The sequence below is a fragment of the Phragmites australis genome, chromosome 4, assembly GCF_958298935.1.
Source record: "Phragmites australis chromosome 4, lpPhrAust1.1, whole genome shotgun sequence".
In the NCBI taxonomy this organism is placed as follows: Eukaryota; Viridiplantae; Streptophyta; class Magnoliopsida; order Poales; family Poaceae; genus Phragmites; species Phragmites australis.
The window spans coordinates 39,405,139-39,427,928 of NC_084924.1; the positions used below are offsets into that span (position 1 = coordinate 39,405,139).

The window sequence follows — 22,790 nt, forward strand, 5'->3', positions numbered from 1 at the left end:
GAGAATCAATACCATGTATTCTACTTGGTGAGATAAAAACTGAAAACTACTATTTAACAAAACTTCCCTAATTTTACTCGAGAAACTACTTATACACTCTGTCAAATAAACCATTACTAACCGCTGCATTTCCGCGTGCAACACCCTGCACTGGAGCCCCAAACACGCACCCCTCCCCCGAGCCCCAACCCTACATCCCTGACCTCTCGCCCGTCAGTTTCCTTCCCGCTAAGCCAGCGCTGCGACCTACCTCCCTCATCAGAGGCCGTGATGTCGAGGCCGGACAGGAGCGACACACGCCTTTGCCCTGAGGCTGAGGTGCGGGGGGTACTTCGACAACGCGGCGCCCAAGCGCCACACCAAGCCCTCCCGCAGCGAGCCCTCCACCATGTACACCGACACGCTCGTCCCGAACGACATCAACGGTAGTAACTCCCACCCCGAGCTCGACAAGTTCCAAGAACTCGAAGCCGACACCGAGGTCTCCTTCCCCTACTTAAACTCAGAAGTCTGAACTACAAGTCTACAAGCAGCTGACACATTTGCGTTGTTGTTTCAAAGGTTGGTGTACGAGGGCGGCAAGGTGGGGGAGGAGTTCATCAAGACGGAGTACTACAAGAATCTCGGCTGCGTCGACAAGCAGCACCAAACGGTCGGTCACTTCCCTCTCGACTCCTACTTCGATGGTGTTGATTACGAGTATTCACTTCCCTCTTCGCTAGCGTGTGTGATCTTTGCTCCTGCCAACTCCGGGCAAGCAGGAAGATAATATCTTGTCAATTCTTTTTAATATTATTGCTAATATGCTTACAATAATAATATTAAGGACTAAATATGACGGATAAATCTCCGGAGTAGTACCATATTTTGTGGATGATGGACTGTCCATAGGGGTGGACCCACATTCAAGGATGAGGTGCACAAGACACCGAGTAATTTTTCGTTTTTATGTGATCTACCATATGTACCAAGTGCAACATCTAGTCCCCTTGTTAATTGATAAGTGTTTCGATGATTAATGATAATCGTATCATTATAATTAATATATGTGTTTTGAAGGGTATCAAAAAATTAGTTTATAATGATGAGTGAGTTTCTTAGTCACTAAGGTGATATCATGGACGATTACAGGACATATGCATCAAGATTAAAGATCTCATAGTTCTAAGTGTCATAACGAGATGAAGAACACTTAAAGTAATTTAAGTCTCCTTTCTTAGTCTTTTGACGGTAATATAAAGGGAGATTAAGAGTTGTAGTTTGATCTAGTTGAATTTAGACAAGGTTGGATATACACTTATAAATTTATAGCACTAGGTAGCTTAAAGAAGCCTATGGTTAAGATGTCAATAAATTAGAGCTCAAGATTGCTTGAATTGGTCGAGCTTAGAAATTTTTCAGTACACTAGATGGGCCGACATTACCAGAGATTAACATGTCGGAGTATTTCTGGATCAAGGCAAAAAGATCTTAAGTACACCAGATGGTCCGGTGATATAAGACGCATTAACACCGGAGTATTTTTGTGTGGTGACGTAACACAAAAAAGTTGAAGTCCGCGCTAGATGCTCCGACATGTAAAGAAGGCTACGTCAAAGAAATTTTTGCAGAGATAATTTCAGCGAGGTGTTTGAAGATTATGCACACCGGATGGTTTGGCGTGTATACTGAGAATATGTCAGAGTATTTCTTGTAGAGAAGAATTTCAAAGTCCGAATTTCATGGTTCTACACGCCGGATGATCCGACGTATGGCTGAGGCTTCGCCAGATTGTTTAACAGGCTTAACGGCTAATTGACAACTAACAGTTGGGAGTGGTTGAAAAGGATACATGCCAGATGTTCTGGCGTGTGTAAGTCAGTGCACGCCGGATCTTCCAGTGTTCACAGAAAAATGGGGTAGTTGAAAAACGGCTAGATTTGGACCTCTAGCCTATAAATATCCTCTCACTCGGTCTCACTTTGATCTTTTGCAACCCAGATGAGCCTATACAGTGTGTGTGTCATCAAGAAGCAAGAGATATCACTTAAGTGATTTGGAAAGTCCCTAATTGAAAGATTAATGACATCATTAGTACTTTAAGAGTAGCAAGTGTGCATCAAGCTGTAGTCTAGGCTTTATCTTGGTCAAGTGAAGATATTTGCTTGTTACTCTTAATGGTTGGTAACACTTAACCGGTCTTAGGTGATTAGAGTTGTCTCGGTGAGCTCTTGAAGTTCTCGTGGGAGCCATGGGAAATGTGATGTACTTGGTTTGATATCTGCCAATTCAGATATGGAAAAGTGGCAATCATGAGTGAGCACTTGAGTCTTAGTGACTCAAGGGTGAGTGATACCTAACGAAGACTAGGGGGAGTGCTAACTCCTTGATACCTCGGGAAAAATCAATGTCCTCTTTCTACTGTCCCGCATTTACTTTGAGCATTTACATTCTTGCAAACTTCATTTCAATTTGTTTAGTATTTTTGCTTACTTATTTTGTTGTCTTGCTCTAGCTTGTTCACGTAGTTGTATTAAATTTCATTTAGGATAAGGTTGCTACTTGTTTTAAGTTTCAGTAGAAGTTTTTTTAATTAGTGCCCAATTCACCCCCCCCCTCTTAGGCCATTCGATCCTTTCAATTAGTATCAGTGTATCGTACTCTTGATAGGCTTAACTTCATAGAGAAATGACCTCTGGGAACGGAAGCAATGTGCCAAAGTTCGAGGGAAAGAACTTCACCTATTGGAACCCCGAAGTTTGGCTAGCTGCTTCCCTTCAGTTTGATCAACCTTTTACCGAACAACAAGTTAGATAGAATGCTAATGTTAAAGGGAATTAGTGAATATGTTTTCGCAAGATTAAGAAGTAAGGAATTCGCTCATAATATTTAGACCACTCTTTATGAAATTCATGAGGGTTCTAGGAAAATTCAGGAGGAAAGATATCATGTGCTTATGAATGCTCTTAATCAATTTAAGATATTTTTCAATGAGTTATGCAATGATATGTATTCATATGAACATACTTGTTAAGAAAATTAATTCATTTGAGCTTACTCAATTATCTAAGGAGACATCATTCGTAGGATTTTGATGGTGCTTCCTAAGCCATAATATAACATTGTCATTTTTCTTCTGCATGAAAGGGACATCAATGACATGACCATCGCTTATGCTATTGGAAAGATTTGTACTCATGAAATATTCTTGTTCAGATATCAAAGTGATCAATCTTTATTCAAAAAGAATCTTGCCCTCAAGGCCAAAATGATTGACAATAAGAAGATGAAGATAAAGCTTCCATCATCAAGTGAGAGTGATGAAAATGATGATAATGATGACTCCGGCACCGATTTTACCCTTCTCATGAGAAGAGCTAAAATGATGATATCCAAGTTGGACAAGAAAGGCTACAACTATGATCGCAAGAAGAATAAATTTCGCTTAAAGAGATTTGACAAGTCTGGTGGCAGAGACAAGAAGAAGTGCTACAGTTGTGATGACTATGACCACATGTCATATGATTGCCCTCATCCCAACAAGAGAAACAAGAACAAGAAGATTGATGCAAGCGAGGACGAGGACAAGTACAAGAAGAAGGATCAAGATAATAATAAGAAGAAGCTCTTCAACCAGAAGGGTGGAGACCGCAAGGCCTGCATTGTTGGTGAATGGGTCTCCAGTGAGAACTCAAGTGATGATTCAAGTGATGATGAAGATAACAACTTCACGGGCCTCGCCATCACCAATGATGATCTACCACTACCTCCACCACCTATATACCTCATAGCAAAAGGTAACAATAAGATGAGTAGTGAAGAAAATGATAGTAGTGATGATGATAGTCTTTCTTGTAGTTATCTATCTAAGCTCATGAATGACTTATGTTACTATCGTCAAGAAGCAAAAAGATAAAATCAAGTCTCTTGAAAATGCTAATGCTAAGTTTAGTTCTAGTCATAATGAGTTGCTTGCTAAATGCAATGATGTGCTTAAGAAACATGATAAAGTTGTTGAATTTAGCAAATCTCTTGAGGCTAGTAACAAGAAACTAAAACTTAAGTATGTAGATTTGAAATGCAAATATCAAGAACTTGAGCTAGCTTATAATACTGTTGATCCTAGTTTAAATGAAATGCCTACTATTGATGTTGTTAAGGTCAATGTATCTACTTCTTGTGATGACCTTTTTGACATACCATGTTTATTTCCATGTGATAATATATCATCTTTTAAAACTAACCATGAGAAAGAGCTCAAAGATGAGATTGTAAATCTCAATTCATGTGTGACCCGATTGACTAAGGGAAGTACAAGCATAAGAAAAATCTTATGAATAATGCATTGTAGTATAACAAGAGATGTCTTGGATGCTTCCTCAAACCGGCGGAAAAGATCATCAAGTCACCGGACATCAAGAATTGCTTCATTAAGGAAGTTGGTTTATATTGTCAATATTGTGAAGTCATCGGTCACCACAAAAGAGAGTGTCCAATTCCTACTAAACCCCTCCCTACATTGCCTTATAAATGTAAGTCTATTTTCAATGACAATCATTTCTTATTGCATAAACTTTAAAATGATAAAGTTATGACTAAATTCATTGGAACTCAAGCTAATGGTAAGCTTCCTAGGCAACTTTGTGTGCCCAAAGCACTTGTAACTCATGTCAAAGGTACCAAACTTAAACAACAAACTTGATCTCTTATGTGTAGGTGAACTACAAAGCCGGTGATAAGCATTAGATGCTTGATAGTGGATGTACACAACATATGACCGGTAATGTAAAAATATTCATCTCACTAGAAGATGAAGTGAACGATCATAACAAAGTCACTTTTAGTTATAATTCTAAGGTAAATGTGGTAGGTTTGGGCAAGGTGGTAATCTCCAATTATCTCTCTATCTCTAATGTTCTTTTAGTTGAGTCTCTTAGTTTTAAATTGCTTTTTTAGCTCAACTGTGTGACTTAGACTTCACATGTTTATTTAGTGAGTTGGATGTTATCACAACTAGCAAAAAGCATAATGATCTAATCTTTAAAGGCTTTAAACATTGATATATCTATCTTGTGTATTTTTTCTCTAATAAAACTAGCTTGACAACATGCCTCTTTACCAAGATATCTATGAGTTAGCTTTGGCATCGTCGATTTGCACACATTGTAATGAGTCAACTCAAGAAAGTGTTCAAAAATGGAATTATGGTTGATTTGAATGAAGTGATATTCGAGAAAGACAAGTTGTGTAGTGCTTGCCAAGCGAGGAAGTAAGTTGCAAGCTCTCATCCATACAAGTCCATGATGTCTACATCGAGACCTTTAGAGCTACTACACATGGACCTCTTTGGATCAATAACCTACAAAAGTCTTGGCGGTAATCTCTATTGACCTATCATTGTTGATGATTATACAAGATACACTTGGACTTTCTTTTTAATGACAAGAGCAAGATCATTGGGATCTTCAAGAAGTTTGTAAAGAGGGCTCAAAATGAATTTTAGGTAATAATAGTGAAGATCCAGAGTGACAATGGAACGGAGTTTAAGAACACTCAAGTTGAAGAATTTTGTGATGATAGAGGCATCAAGCATAAATTCTCAACAAAATAGCGTAATAGGGAGAAAGAACAAGACATCGATCACGCTTGCAAGAGCTATGTTGGATGAGTATGGTACACCGGAGAAATTTTGGGTAGAAGCAATCAACACGATGTGTCATGCATCCAATCGAGTGTATCTCCACCGACTATTGAAGAAGATGTCATACGAGTTTTCCATTGGAAGAAAACCCAATATCTACTACTTCTGGGTGCTCGGGTGTAAGTGCTCCATCTTCAAGAAAAGAGAACGCCTAGTAAAGTTCGAGCGTCATTATGATATTGGTTTTCTTGTTGGTTATGCATCTAACTCTAAAGCATATTGAGTATTCAACAATACCATCGGTTTTGTTGAGAAAACATGGGATATGGAGTTCGATGAATCTGAAGAGGCATGTTGTCAAGCTAGTTTTATTGAGAAAGCATTTACTACTAAAAACTCTGAAGTAAGACAAATTAGGCTTGTTACCTGTTAGAATCTCGTAGACAGTCTTCTTTAAGATCTTGTGAAGATATAACTGATTGATGGTATAGCATGCGGTATTGATGGCCTCCACCCAAAATTGATCTGAGATCTTCTGTTCATCAAGATGGTCGTTGTTGACTCTATGAGAGTCCTATTCTTTCTCTTAACAACCTCATTTTGTTGAGAGGGTAGAATGCCAAGAATTCATGCTTGATCCCTTCTTTATCAAGAAATTTTTCAACTTGTGTATTCTTTAATTTATTTTCGTTGTCACTTCTCACCCTTTTTATCTTCACATCGAATTTATTTTGGGCCTTCTCATAAATTTTTTGAATATGGCTTATGTTTCACTCTTATCATATAAAAAGAATACCCAAGTGAAACAAGAATAATCATTAACAATAACCAAATCATATTTGTTACTGCCAATGTTTATGTAGGTGATTGGTCCAAATAAACCTATGTGAAGAAGCTCCAATAGCCTTGTGGTCATTACCGCCAATTGCTTATATTACAGCCAATTGTTTTATGTTGTCTATTGCCTAGTATGATAGGGTGTATATCAGTTCATATATTAATATTTCTCATTCGTGTTGTCATCAATCACCAAAAAGAGGGAGATTATAGCATCTAGGACCCCAGGTAAGTGGTAAGTGTTTCGGTGATTAATGACAACTGTATCGTTATGACTAATATATGTGTTTTGAAGGGTATCAAAAATTTAGTTCACAATTATGAGTGGGTTTCTTAGTCCCTAAGGTGATACTATGGATGATCAAAGGACATATGCATCAAGATTAAGGATTTTTTTAATTCTAAATGTCACAAATAGATGAATGACACTTAGAGTAGTTTATGTCTCCCTTCTTAGTCTTTTAACCATACTAGCTAAGAGTTGTAGTTTGATCTAGTTGAGTATAGACAAAGTTGAATGCACACTTGTGAATTTATAGCACTAGATAGTTTAAAGATGAACACGCTGGAGTATTTCTTGGATCAAGCAAAAAGATCTTAAGTACACCAGATGGTCTGGAGATCTAAGACTCATTAACACTAAAGTATTTTTGTACGGTGACGTAACACAAAAAATTTGAAGTCCACGTCGGATGTTCTGGCGTGTAAAGAAGGCTACGTCGAAGCATTTTTTGCAGAGAGAATTTCAACGAGGTATTTGAAGATTATCCATGTCGGATGGTCCAGCATGTGCACCGGAGTATACGCCAGAATATTTCTTGTAGTCTTGTAGACAAGAATTTCGAAGTCTAGATTTCGTGGTTCTACACGCTGGATGATCTGGTGTGTGCCTAGAGGCTTCCCTAGAGCGTTTAACAAGCTTAACGGCTAATTGACAGCTAGCAGTTGGGAGTGGTTGAAAAGGATACATACCGAATGTTCCGACGTGTGTAAATCAGTGCACGCTAGATCTTCCGTCTTTCATAGAAAAATAGGGTAGTTGAAAACAGCTAGGTTTAGACCTCTAGCCTATAAATATCCCCTCACTCGGTCTCACTTTGATCTCTTGCAACCCAAAGGAGCCTATACATTATGTGTGTCATCAAGAAGTAAGAGAAATCATTTGAGTGATTTGGAAAGTCCCTAATTAGATGATTAAACATATAAGAGTAGCCAGTGTGCATCTAGCTGTAGTTTATGCTTGATCTTGGTCAAGTGAAGATATTGGCTTATTACTCTTCGTGGTTGGCAACACCTGGCCGGTCTTAGGTGATTGGAGTTATCTCGATGAGCTCTTGGAGTTCTTGTAGGAGCCATGAGAAGTGTGATGTACTTGGTTTGATGCCCGCCAATTCAGAGATGGAGAAATGGCAATCATGAGAGAGCATTTGAGTCTTAGTGACTCAAGGGGTAGCGATATCCTTGGTGGATGATCTAACGAGGACTAGAGGGAATGCCAATTTCTCGATACCTCGGGGAAAAATCGGTATCCTCTTTCTACTTTTTCATATTTACATTCTTGCAAGCTTTAATTCTGAAATTTGTTTAGTGTCTTTACTTGTTTGCTTTGTTGCCTTGCTCTAGTTTGTTCGCGCAGTTGTATTAAATTTTATCTTGGATAAGGTTGCTACTTGTTTTAGTTTTCAGCAGAAGTTTTTTTAATTAGTGCCCAACACCCCTCCTTTGGGCCATTCGATCCTTTCACCTGGCTCATAGGACACCACCTAACCTAACAAGTGGGACACCTGGACCTCTAGACAAACAAGTGGGACACTCAGTCATTTTTATTCTGGGTCCATCATTGGCTATCCATTCTACAATATACAGATGACACCATACTTTTTATGGACCATAACTTAGAGCATGCAAAAAATATGAAACTCCTTTTATGTGTCTTCGAACAGCTCTCTTGGCTTAAGATAAACTTTCACAAAAGTAAGCTGTTATGTTATGGTGATGCTAGGAAATATGAAGACCAATACACACAGTTATTTAGATATGATATTGATAATCACCTATTCAAATATTTTGGCATACCTATGCATTATAGAAAACTGAAGAACAATGATGGGAGGGGTGTAGAAGAGAGAATTGAAAAGAAACTAGACAGTTGGAAAGGAAAGCTTATGTCTGTTAGGAACTGATTAGTGCTTATAAACTCAATCTTAACCAACATCCATATGTTTATGATGTCTTTCTTTAAGATTCCTCAAGGGGTCCTAAAGATACTGAATTATATACGATCCAGATTCTTTTGGTAAGGAGACAATCATAGAAAGAAATATAGGCTGGTTCGATGGAATATTTTATGTCAACCAAAGGATCAGGGTTGATTGAGAACTACTGATCTATCGGTCCAAAATATCTGCCTCTTTAGTAAATGGCTATATAAGCTACTAAACGAGGATGGTGTTTGGCAAAGGTTACTCAGAAAGAAATGCTTACCTAATAAAGTACTCATTCAGGTAGAAGGAAAACCTAGAGATTTTCACTTCTGGACTGGTCTCATGAAAATTAAGAGTGAATTTCTTAAATAGGGTTCTTTTCAAATACAAGACGGAATCATATTAGATTTTGGAATAACAAGTGGTTAGGAAATAGGCCCCTAAGTGAGCAATACCCTCAACTCTATCATGTTGCTAGGAGGTAGCAGGCCACAGTTACAAAAGTAATGAGAATAATACCCTAAATATCTCTTTCTGCCAACCGATCATTAGAGATAAACTAATTGTCTGGCACAATTTAGTGTTAAAGTTAGTGCATATTAACATCTCCGATGAATGAGACATATTTAGATGAGAACTACAAATGGAAGTTTTTCAATCCATTCCATATAAAAAAGATGACTAATAACTCCATCACATTTTTAAATAAATGATTGTGGAAACTTAAGCTCCCGCTTAAAATAAATATCTTTCTGTGGTATTTGGGAAGATGAGTAATTTTAATCAAAGATAACTTCACCAAAAGAAACTAGAATGATAGCCTCAAATGCAGCTTTTGCAACCACAATAAAAATATTCAACATCTGTTTTAGTGTCACTTTGCTAATTTATTATAGCGGATAGTCATAATAGCTATAGGCATTAATAAACCTAGATATATATACTATATTATGGGTGGTTGGTTAGGTGACTTAGGCGCAAGTAAAAAAAGAAAGAAATCTTGGTTGGGATGATCATCTTTTTTTTATAATTTGATTATGTTGTAATGATATTGTTTTTTATAAGAAAACAATAACCTTTATTGTGTAGGTAGTTTTCAGAAGTATTTATTGGCTGAATTCTAGAGATTGATATAGCATAAAGGTGAGAGAGAAATCATAAACATGGTATGATAAGCATTGGAGGGGTAGCTATGGAGCTCTTCGCTGAGAATAGGTAGTGGTTTAGTACTAAACTATGTGATCGATTATTTATATTCATATAATCTTTTACATTTGTATTTTTTTCAATATTCACCTATAAACTAAGATAATATAATAATAAATTAGGATTATATACATTACGCGATACAAAACGTCGGAACTTTTTTTTCCATCTTAAAATACTCCGCGCGAGCAGACCGGAACAGGCTTCATCAAGATGGACAAAACCCACGGCGTCTCGTTCGAACTCTCTGAAGACCGCGATGGAACAGACCGCCACGCTTCTTGCAAGGGAAACCCTGCCACCAACGAGTGGATCCCGTCAGCTCATACGGTAGGACAAATCTAGCATATCACGCGTCTAAATTATTGTAATATTGTCCTTCAAAAACTCGCGCTTCGCATTGCAAATCTTTGTTCAGTCTGTCATGCGCAGGAAATAATGCAAAAATTGTTCAATAATGCTTCCGTAGCTGATCATTGTTTTTCTGGAGAACTTGCCAACCAATTTTTCAAGTGGGAAGTGTTTCAGGCGGGTGCACATGCACAAGGTGAAGAAAAATTTCTTTAGCAACATACTCATATCAACCGTAGCAATTTGTATAGATATATAGTGGAGCGGTGCATCACCGTCATTTCGGTGCTAGCTTCGCCCCTCTTCTAAGGGCTCGTGTAGGAAGAATTCGATGCCCACTTTTTGAATTTGGATTTGGTTACAGCCTAACAGAAGAGACATAATAAGATCAGAGCAATCACTAAAAGCAGGAGAGAAGATGGTATTATCTCTATACACACACGACGCGCTGGTATGATTATTAGTCTTTGCTCGCCGATACGATTGATTCAGGCCCTCAGATGCCGCCGCATTGAGGCGGATCAGTCCTGGTGCGCAGAGCCGCCGCAGCGTCGGACGTCGGCCAGACGCGGAAGCGGGCGAGCTCGGCGTCGAGGCGGCCGGTGAGGGTAAGCACGAACGCGGAGGTTGCAGAGGAAGGACCACACGGGGTGGCCGAACGTGGCGGGGCGGTTGCTCTCCACGAAGAAGTGGCTGTACCACGCCATGCCGTACCCGAGCGCCGCGCGGCCCGTGGCGGCCGCGAGGACCGCGCAGGCGAGCGAGGCCAGCGTGCCGAGGAAGTGCCACCGCCGCGTGCTGGGCTTGGAGTGTTGGCTCAGGTAGAAGCTCCAGAACTCCTCCATGCTCCCGAACTCCCTCGTCTGCGCCGCCGCTCCTCCCCATCGCGCGCGTCGCGGTTGCTTTCCCCTCTGCTGCTTCTCTGGATTGAGATGTGTTGGCGAGACGCGCACGTATACCTACCTGTCGCTGTCTGGGAGTTTGGCGGCAAGAGAGCATGCCGGGGACGGGCGAGCTATGACTTCCGCCTGGAGGCCACTGGCTCCATCACAAGAACAACGCCATGGAGGCGAAACGGCGATATCTCCGAAGATAACGCAGACGAGGTCAGGACTCGGAAGCATCCACAGGATACGCAAGGATAGGTCAATGATTGGATATGCAAGTCAAGATTTATATATTTCAGAACTTACGCATAGTATGTTGCTACAGACATCGGCATAACATGCTCCTCTGTTAAAAAATACATGACATATTTTATTTTTAAAAAATTGAATTTTATATATTTTAATTAATAATTAATTAAATTATAAATATATTTAGTGTATAAAAATTACTCCCTCCGTTCAAAAATAGTAAATGTATTTTTTAGTCTCGACCTTCGAAGTTGAATTTTGATTAAAAATTTTATAAAAAATATATCATTTATAGCTACAAAGCCTATATAATATGATTATTTTGAATAGTAAATATAATTATATAATTTTTATATACTAGATATTCTTATAGTTGATTAAATGTTAATCAAAGGACACAAAATTTGATTTTTTAAAAAATATATATTTATTATTTCTAAATGTACGAAATATACAACTAAATTCGTATTTCAAAACTCTTTCAAACTATATTAGCTTTATAGCCATAAACTATATATTTTGTGAGAAAAAATAGTCAAAGTTTAACTTTAAAGACCATGCCAAAACAAAATACATCTTGATGAACAAAATTACAGCTTTCATCAATGGTAAGAGCAACGGTAATCCGACTTGAGTAAAATAAAACAATGGTGCATGTGATTTTGCTATGGTATGTGTTCCATAACCCACTATTTGAATCACCCCATACACAAGACCAAAATACTGGTCAGGAGGGGGGCGGGGGGATGACGCCTCTACAATTTGACTAAGATATATCGCACAACTGATGAACTGGATATGGGCAACTGCCTTGTTTCAAGAATGGCATAGATGGGTGGTTAATCTCTGAAGCAAATACCCACCTTAATAAAAACAATCAATTGAAAGGACTCGGGGTGAGCGTACAAACAAATTAACACGCAAATCACGGCCAGCGACAAAACTGCAGCATCATTCGTACACCGAGATGATTGGATATGGCCTTCCATATAGCTGCAACGCACAGAAGCATTCCCCGTGTACCATTCTTCTACTCCGAACAACTTCCGGAAGTGTGAACCAAAATGCATGGCTATTATCACGAGCTCACATACAGAACAGGAACTAAACCTGCCATCTTTCCATCCCTTCCAGGCCTCTTTTTCTTTACCTGAGCAAATAGAAATAATTACCAACTTTAAGATGCTTTCACTTGCAATCAAAGAACGGCTAAAAGTAATTGTGCGATGACAACTTACATAATACCAACCATCGACCTCATATTCAATCTCCACTTCTTCGCCCGTGGTTAAACTCAGCTGAAAATAATTTACATGAATAAGTGTACTTTTGTTTGCATTTAAGACCAAAAAAAAAAGATACTGCTTAGTTATTTTGACATTCACTTCTGGTCTTTTGTGCAAAGATATTTTGCTATCGAATATTTACAGCAGTTCTTTCCACCAGCTAAGATATTGGATATTTGAATTACAATGACAATGAAAAAACCAGCAGGTTTTCCTTATTGAGAAAAAAAAAGACTTTTTGCTCCCAAAAACATGTTTTCAGAACTGCCTGAACATTAAAAAAAAATTCAACCGACCTAGAAGGAACTAGGTGGCATTATAAATAAGAAGAAATAGGTACCTAAATTCGCATCGAAGAGGACTCGAAACTAGGTAGTCTAGGTGTATTTACACACCCTCAACCAACTGAGCTAGACTCAGTTCCTTAAACTCTAAACATAGAGAGCATTAAACTTCAGGAAGCTAAGACAAACAACCGAAAGAGGAATTGCAGCCCTCATACCTCATCATCACCGCCTGCTGTAAAGTCATACAATGCTTTCCCAAACTGAGGGTTTCCAGAACTCTTATCTTCATCCTCGTGGGATCCGAAACTTCGACCTCCACGCCCTGCGAGGGGTTTTTCAAAAGACTCACGCCTCTGGAACACCGATGTTGAATATGATGGTGGTTCTTCACGTATCTGAAGCAAAAGTAAACTGAATGTCAGCCTATTAGGAACCATATCCCTTCGGTAAAATGTTGAAAATTGTACCAGTACATTATCTGCACTGTCAAAACTCGGCAGCAGCCCCCCCCCCCCCCCCTCCCGCGGAAAAGAGCATAACAATAGCATGGATGAAGCAAAAATACCGTCTGTTGCGAAGCCCCGTAACTTGATGGTTTTGAACTAAACAATGACGGATAGTTCATGCCACCAAAGTGGGATGATATGGAGGTTTCAACCGAACCAGTTGACTCAGGAGAGGACCCACCAGAGGACCTACCATCATCTTCCTGCAACGAATAAAAAACAATGGCTGCTTATCTGTAATAAAAAGCATCTCAGTACCTTAAGCAGGTGTTGTAACAATTACCTCTGCCTCATATGTTTCAAGAATTGTCTTAGCCCACATATCATCATAACCGACTGATGGCCTAGAGTTCATGTATTCCTCATCATCCACATCAGGAGCATCAGTTCCAGCACCAGCAAGGAAGTCCTTTACCTGTCATAGGATCAAACAGTATCAATGATTAAAAAAAAATAGCATTATCAGATTAAGCACATCTAATGAGGAAAAAGGGGAATTGATGCGTAAATGATTAAGAAACTTTGGTCCTGTTTGGTTGGAAGCCAAACATTGCCACAAATCTCTTAGGCAAGTTTGAACCAGCTGGGCAAGCCTTTGGTTTCTTGCCACAACTTAGGCATGCCAAACTTTTTTTCAGTTAGGTCCCACGCACCATACACTCATGGAGCTGTGGCAAGATGCCCATAAGAAAGCTTAGTAGTGGTGATCTTCTTCTTCACCACAGGTAGGCAAGTTATGCGCGGATGGATAACAGTACTGATTAACAGAACACAACAAAGAATCTCACTTTATCCACGGCTGGTGCGTTGTTTTCCCAAACATCATCTTCCAAACCTGCTGCCCAAGCCATTGCCAGATCAGGGTCGATTCCGGACTGCATGGTAGTCTCTTTTTGTACTTCTTTGGACTCATACATAAGGTCAGATATTCCAGTAGCAACAGCAGGATCACTTAGGCCACCAGATGCACTTATGTTATGTCGGTTGCGGTAGATATCAATGAGTTTGGCACTGTCCATACGATTCAACATACTTGATGTCAAGGGATAGGGTACTTACACAATACTGCATCCCAGCAAAAGAGATAAATAAAGGCAGGCAATTTACACTCAAGTTCCCAAACTGGCTTCTTTATTGGTAGAACAGTAGCCATAGCCTAATGGTTACTACAAAAAATTGTTCTTGCTTGTGATGGAAGCATAGAATACTTCAAAAATATTATAGTCAACTAGATTCATTAAGATTACAAACTAAGTACGTAAATACAAAGACAAACTATCTATCATGAAATCTTTTTCATACAAGGCTATGAATGGGAAAGCTTTAAATGAAAGAAAATGGCTAGCTACCATCAAACCATTTGCTAAAATGAGGCTATGATAAATAAGAAAACATAAAAGAAAATGTGACTAAGTCAGACCTCCAATATCTACCAGATGACACGAACACTGTCCAAAAATTGCTGAAAGAAAACATTACAAGTAAAGGAAAACTGCTACACTGGTAGTTAGCTTGAAGCGGGAAAAAAATCCCCACGTTATGTCATCACTCATCAGTACCCACTTTTATTGCATATTTTCATCAACATGGGCCAGAGACAGCGGAGAGCAGCCCAACACCGCACCTAACTGTACAATATGGACCAAGTGATCCAGACTGCTCAGGCTAATATACTTTGTTCTATTGTATGGCTCAAGGCTACAGGCATCATTGAAGATAGCAAGCAGTGGTGACTAGTGAACTGAACATTTTTACTTCTTAGGCAATTTTAGCAATGAAGTAAGATTTCAAGTCAACAACAATTTACTCTAGAAGATGACTACGCCCAATAATATAGTACGTACCTGGTAGGACCTAAAGGTAAGTATTTGGCCCTTGGAACAAAGCAGAATAAAGAAACAAAATCAAGAAGCCTCTCGTGGGTTTCATAAAGTTTCTTAAGTTCCTCATCACTCCATTCTTGTTTGCTATTATCATGCTGGCGAATATCTCTGCAGAAAAATCACACAAAGCAATCACTTCAGGACTGTCTCCAGCAGCCATGAGGAATTTTAGTGGTGAACATACCTAGCAAGATCATCTTGAGCCCTGTACATTTCATCTAGGACCTTGAGCATTGGACTTATTAAAGATCCAAGACCAGTACCACTAGCACCTTGATTTTCCCCATTACTTAGCTGCAATTCTGAAAAGTTCGACTGCACACCCCCAAGAGCTAAAGCATGAAGAAATTCATATATCTGCAGTCTATAAGGCTCACCAGACCTTATTGCAATGGTTGTTAGGGCTTGGACAGCAGCGATGCGGATCTACAAGGTAAATGGTAATATAAGAAAAACAGAACAGAACAAAATAAGAAGGTGCCATACAATCTCAACCCCCCATTGTCAGTTTCTCTAAAACATAAAGAAAAGGAATTGTCCTTTGCAAAGGGCCCTACCTCCCAGCTGCCACTAAATGCACACCTTTGGAGTCTCGTCAGAGCGCTAGCAAGTGTAGGATTACGGGAGCTTGCTGCAGCAACCATTTTATCAGCATCTAGCATCATTAATGCAGTACCAGGCGGCGTTGCAGACTCCCAGGCATACTCAGATGCAGCATAATTTGCGTTTTCTCCAAGAAACCAAACCTGGTAATTGAAGGGCCAAACATCAGTATGCTATTGTTACAAGGCCCAGGCTCAATGAATAAACTAGACAAGTGGAAATTTTGTTCTTACAGCAGCTTGAACTAATCTTTGGAGTGCCATTGCAGATTTGGGATCAGAGGCAGATACCATATCAACAGACGTGAGTCCAGACATTGAACCAGGCTGAGGTGGAGGCAGATCAAGGACTATAGTCACAGCCTCCAAGGCTGTATGTTTCCCATCTGGTCCTGCTCCTACAAGGCATGTCTGGAAAGGCAGAAAGTGTCACATCCAAAGTGTAGAAATCCAATGGTTATATGGCTTTTGTCAGGTAAACCTTGGTTGTTCAATATAACATTTGAAACTACTTTACAACAAAAGATCTACCTTCCATAACAATTGTAGAACATCAGCATCAATCTTTCCAGGAACTTTCGTGGCAAAAATTCTGGCAATCTCGAGCAGAGTCACAGCCATATCAGGGGTTGCCTATCATGCAAGAACAAACCAGAATAATAAGTCACTCAAGAAACCAGGTCCTTTTTCCAAAAAAAAAAAAGATAACTGCAAGAACATAAACAATCTTAGACAGTTAGCAACATAAACAATGGGAAAACAAAAGAAAGCCAGAAAAAAGTTCAAACAAAATTTAATGGAAATAAATTAAATCCCATGTTAAAAAAGTTGCAATCAAAAGGGCAAGATAAAAAGGTGTCATCATTTTTGAAAAAGAATAATGTTATTTTTAATCATTGAATATGTGGATACTCAATGCTGCTACAGAACGGCTGAATCTGCTTCCAATCTCAGATGTAGTGATTTGAGGCACACAGAATGATAAGCCATCAAAATGGGGGCAAAACAACTTACTGAGAAAAAGATCAAAAAAATTAGCACTATATATAGTATTAACACTGAAAGGGATCCAATACCTTGAACCTAGCATGTAAGGTTAGCAGGACATCATTCAGGAGTGAGGAAGGCCAGGCTGGGTCAGACAGCTCACATGCAATGATAGATTTTAGTTCTTCAAAAGATTCATGTGGATTTTGCATCCATATCAAAGCTTTGATGACCATCGCTCGAACATATACACACTCGCATGCTACAGTTGTCCGCACAACTTCCATCAGTGATGCTAACAACCCTGCTATTGTGTCCATTCCACCATGACTATTGGATAGTGGATTAGCCTTCCGGGTAGCTACAGCACAAACATGGAAAATTCACATGGTTTCATCAAAAAGCGATATTAATATTAAGCCCAAGACCCTCACTTTGATTACAAACAAAACAAACTCGATACATCCAATACATGTATAAGAAGAGTTACTGTTCTAATTTGGTCTAATACAACAACAACGCCTTTTAATCCCAAGCAAGTTGGGGTATGCTAGAGATGAAACCCAACAAGAGACACCAAAAAAGAGGATAAAAAAAGTAAACAAGTTATTTGTTAATAGTAATAAAAGTACATGATCAAGTTGTATAGCCAACCCCATGAGAAATTAAATGAAGGAAACAGTTTGTAAGATTTTAGTTAACACATAGAGCGCGCTTGAATGTGTCGACAGATAATTGAATGAAATCTATAATAGCATCATCATACCTTCAGCCATTGGATTCTCAAGATCAGAATCATGAGATTCAACATTATCTGAATAAGCTTGAAGAGTGGCCCCCTCATCATAAACACCTAAGGCAAAAGCAGCTGCTCTACTTTTGCCCATTTCCTGAACTACTCTTGCAGCAGCATGAAGAACCGGACGAGAGAAGCTACGGAAAGAGCTCTCCAATCTGAGAATAGGAAACAAACTGTAAGCATCCATGGACCAGGTGCTGCATACAGGAAACTGGGGAGATCCACCACTTGTGCAGTCATAAGATACAACAAACCTTCTCATTACAAGTTTGATGAGAGGTTGAGGACGTCTTGCTTTCAAAGACTTTTCACTAGATTTTGACAGAACACCCTTTGATGCTACAGAAGGGGCCTCAGGCAATTTGAGAATTTCTCTAGTTAACCGAATCCATCCACCAGCTCTGTCCTCCGTGCTGCAAGAAATGATAATTTAATATACTTTCTATCATTAGTGACTTTGGCTGTTGAGCAATACAACTATATGCCTCCTCCACAACACTGGTACCTTTCTGTGCTGTCACCTTTTCCCAAAACACAATGTATGGCCTCAAAACAGACCCTGTCACTGGGATCCAGAAGAAGTTGATAAAGGAGGGAATTGTATTGAGACTTTATGTCAGGCCTCTCTGCATAAATTATATATGATCGGAACCACAATTCGATACATGCATCCTGATATTACAGAGCAGCTGGATTCAGGGAATGCACAAAAAAATGCACTTACGATCCAATACACGTGCCCTGGATATTGAACGACACAACTTTGCAAGGTAAACTCTGGCAAGAACATCATGTAAATGAAGAATGTCCTGAAGAGCTCCTGTTCCAATTTAATACAATGGTATTGTACACTAATAAGAAAATCAAAGTGGAAAGACGAAAATTCCAACATAAATGAAGTTGACAGAGGAATGGAGAACAATCGACTGTAGAAATGGTCACGGCAATCAGATACTGTCCAAAATTACACGATGATATTCCTATTATTATTTAGAGCATGTAATACATAGGTTACTACCAGGAAGATACGTTTCTCCCCCAACATATTACTTATATTTTGTGTGGGTGGACCAATGAGTAAATATAGTAAAAAGGGGTATATTTCTTGCTGAAAGTATCCCTGATCCCACTGATAACGAGTAGGCCCAAATAATTCTATGAAGGGTAGTTACTAGTTAACTACATATATATTTTCTTCTCCACATAATGCAAGTAATTGCCCTGTCTGTATTTTGTACACAAAAGACAATATCTGAGAAATCTTGATTCTTGTAACTCGATCAATTGAAAACTAGAATGTATTGCTTGCTTTCTCCTCAAAAGACAAAAAGAATTTGTATTGATTGAAACATATATTAGGCACAAGAGAAAGTTATTAAGTACTCCCTCCATTTATTTTTTATAAGGCCTATTGTTTTCTCAAACTTTTATCAAAATATAAGGCTTTATTTATTGATGTTTTTCCATGTTCGCCCTCATTTATTGTATCTTCTCACCCGTACATTAATGGATAACATCTCACAAACTATTCTCTCTCATGTTTCCAAGGTAATTAAGTAGGGTTACCATGGTCATTTTCTCTTCTCTTTCTCTTGGTTTCATGCCCTCCTTAATCTTCGTACCCATCACAAATAAGCCTTATATTTGGAAATGGAGGGAGTATTCAGTAACCTGAATCCTTTCTAACATATCTATGTTCAAATGAAAAAAGAAGACACAAACACAAAATTGGTGAAGGATAAGGGAAGCATACCACCAGGTTGTGCGTTTTTGCCTGCATAACATTAAGCCATACATTAGACTGATAAACCACATAAATAGCATGAAACAAGATTCATTACAAATTGACAAAACATACCCAAAAAAAATCAAGATCAAGATTGGAGTTTCTACTATTATAGTTGACTTTTTAGTATTACTGTTATTGGTGCACGAAAGATCAGCAATGATCTATAACATAATGGCCTATGTTCTGTCTGCGTGTCAAAATAAAATGAACAGTACAGATAATTATTAGCAGTATGTGAGGAAACTGACCCAATGCCATTGCAACAGAGTATGGATCTTTGGCAGCAATTTCAGAGATTATTGACAACGCATGTCTTACTGCAACTGGGTCAGAAAATTCAACCCTGCCGTTGTATCAAGCCAGGTGAGAACAGGACGATCATGAAACAGTATGTTCCTACATATGTGTTAGACTATCAATTCTGTATATCTCTTTTGCCAAAATAGATTAAGTTTTCATAGAACAGATAAACACTCGATCAAGTGGTTCATCCTTATACATGTATTAAGAAGATAGTTTAATACAGAAATATGACATGAGCAAGAAACAAATCAAAAACAGTAACTACTTCAGGAGTCACATTAATTTTGGTTATATACAGAGAACTATTAAGACAACCAAAGAAAATACACCATAAATAATGTTCCCGTCACCAAATTTGTTACTATAAAAGCAAAACAAAAAAAAAAGTTAGGAATTTGTAAATAAGCATAGGTGCAGAATATAAGGTGGAAACTGGAAAGTAAACCCAAAATTAGCTTTACAAAGAAAATAAGGCCACACTCACCCTTGGATAGCTCGGTGCAGGAATGCTGGATTACCAGGATCAAGTGGAAGCCTTCTCAGTGCACTTAGAGAAGCATATTGCAAATTACCACATATGATAGACTGCGAAATTAACAGAAATTTGAAAAGTATCACAAAGTTGAGCTCAGAACATAATGAATAATTGCGATTTTCAGCTCAAAATAAACTGTAAGTTGGGCCATCATCTTCGCCATATAATGTAGAAAAGCTTATAGGTTAAGTATACTGTAGCATCAAGTGTGTTTTCAATGCTTCTAATTAGCAAGGTCAACAATGGGAATATCCTGACGCCTTAAGAGAATGGTTAAGTGTACATACTGTATACAAACAGGAGTAATTAGTAGTGCAGAAACTAAATGCACATCTCGAATTGAAACAGTACCTCCTTATCACCACCTTGCTTGGTAAAAATACCTTTCTTCCTTTTCTGTTTAGTATCTGCCACCTGAAAGCATCCAGATATAGCATGGAGAAAACACTGTCAACTTTCTAACCACAGACAAGGGAAACTGAAAAGAATCTTAGAAAAGTAAATGTTTGAGAGACTAATATGACTGTACAAACCGTAACTGACAATATGAATGACCAACCTTTTCCAAAATGCCAAACACAATTTCATAGAGCTTTTCCATCATCTCAGAACTGCTAGCGGAAGAAGTAAGGGCCTTCAGAGCCGCAAGTCTCCGTGCATGAACTTCAAGGCCAGGATCCATAATTAGAATGGGTGAAGAACCATGCAACATAAATGAACAAGGAATTAGAAGGAAAAGGAGAGGACATTAATTGACAGAGCATTTTTTTGTTCTTGTTGAGCCTTAAATGATGATACTGTGAGATGCTTATTTGCTCATAAAGAAGATGGACAGCTGTCAGCATGATGCCTAATTTCACCTAAGGTATTTTAACTTGATGATATTGGGTCTTTTTTATGCAGGGCAAGATGTTTGCTAGGAATATAAATCCTCGTTATACAGCTTCAAAAAATATTTCCAAGAGACCAATTCTCAAATAGAAAAAAAGGAGGTCATGAGTTTAGGATTTGATAAAACTAAGCACGAAACATGGGCAACTGACTTCGGTGCAAACAGGGAGTAGTCCCAATGAAATATTTAGGTGTTCCAATAAGTGGCAAAAGGTAGGATTAGAATATAGATTTTGCATATTATAGCTTTGATGTACGTCTCAGTATAATGGCATACACTCAACATCATCACTGGAGGATTCCGCTAGAAGTTGATCAACTATTCTGGGTACAACATCTGCTCGAGTCACTCCACCGACAGCATCAATGTCTGCAAGAGCATCCCAATTTGGTGTGGGTATGCCACCAGCAGCACTTAAACCCTGGGAACCATTATCTGACAATATACGGGCCAGATAATAGTATACATAGCGCAGAACATTTCTGTCCTCGCATTGCTGATGGAGCTGCAAATACAGAAGCAGACTCAATGTAAGAAAAAAGGTGGCAAAAGTAAACAAAATCTTATAAAGTTAACATAACCATGCCGTATGATATGCATGCGATTTTGGTACAACAGTCTAATTTCTCTGTGTTAGACATCCAAAGGTGATAATCAAGCTAATCAAAATTCAATTATCATACATTATGGTGTTATCATAGTTGGATTTGCTGTTAGTAGTCTCAGTTTCATCTCCACAGATTAAGCGTGTTGCCTATATGGAACGCCATGCCATAGGAGAGCAAAAGCAGCAAAGGAATGGCACACTTACCATTAGAAGAGATGGAGCCACCGAAGGATCCACGGAATTGTACACGGCGAGCTTGGGGAACACGCTGTTGACAAGCTGCCTCTGGGATCTTTTCTGCAAAAGAGAGGGCACAAGAGCAATTAAAAGCAACAGATCCAAGCTCGCATCACGCAATTCGATCCAACCGAAGCAGCAGCACGAACCTGGTCACATGTCGCGGCAAGCTCGTGGATGCTCCGCGCCAGCTGCGCGTACGAGACAGGCTGCACGAGAAGCAGATACCACAACGTGAGACTTCAGAGAGAGCAGAAAAGGGCGCGACGGTGGTAACGGAAGGGCGGAGACGAGCCTTCTTCTTTCTATTGCGCTGCGGCAGGGCCTTGACGGGATTGAGCGCCTTGGCGGCGGAGATGGTATCGTTCTGGATCTGCATCAGCGTCCCCTTCTTCGACTTGCGATCCGCCGCCCCCGCCGCTGCGGGCTTCCCCAGCAGGGAGCCGCCGCCCGAGGACTGCTGCGATGATGCCCCCGCGGCCGAGGCGGCCGACGGATCCGAGGTGATGAGATCCATCAGCGTCGTGCCGGAGGAGTCCTGCCCGGAGGCCATGGCCGCGGGCGCGAGAGTGGGGGGCGCGCGGCCGTGCGAGTGTGAGATCTCCGGCGAGCAAGAGCCTTGTGCCGTTGTGCGTCTCGTGGGACTTCTCGGGTCGGATGGTGCAGTGCAAGTGCTGAGGTGATGGTTGGATCGCTGGATCCAACCGCCAAATCTATTCTATA

At 39.5% G+C, this 22,790-nt stretch overlaps 1 protein-coding gene and 2 pseudogenes across 1 annotated transcript; 1 reads left to right on the forward strand and 2 right to left on the reverse strand.

Annotated features, from left to right (window-relative positions):
* Positions 1-270: 270 nt before the first annotated feature.
* On the forward strand, positions 271-10,221 carry LOC133914782 (uncharacterized; annotated as a pseudogene).
* Positions 10,222-10,292: 71 nt separating this feature from the next.
* Positions 10,293-11,405, reverse strand: LOC133914389 (uncharacterized; annotated as a pseudogene).
* A 584-nt stretch (positions 11,406-11,989) lies between these two features.
* On the reverse strand, positions 11,990-22,757 carry LOC133916456 (uncharacterized). Its single transcript, XM_062360133.1, has 25 exons — positions 22,363-22,757; positions 22,217-22,276; positions 22,035-22,127; positions 21,500-21,728; positions 20,891-20,994; positions 20,683-20,745; positions 20,281-20,381; positions 19,742-19,836; positions 19,458-19,478; positions 18,429-18,524; positions 18,210-18,330; positions 17,959-18,117; positions 17,672-17,859; positions 16,995-17,266; positions 16,450-16,551; positions 16,153-16,329; positions 15,874-16,062; positions 15,501-15,742; positions 15,278-15,424; positions 14,222-14,444; positions 13,717-13,848; positions 13,493-13,636; positions 13,143-13,322; positions 12,593-12,652; positions 11,990-12,504 (listed from the first exon to the last, which is right to left on the reverse strand). Exons 1-25 carry the CDS (start codon positions 22,618-22,620, stop codon positions 12,433-12,435), a joined length of 3,528 nt encoding a protein of 1,175 aa, XP_062216117.1. The 5' UTR covers positions 22,621-22,757; the 3' UTR covers positions 11,990-12,432.
* Between the last annotated feature and the right edge of the window lie 33 nt (positions 22,758-22,790).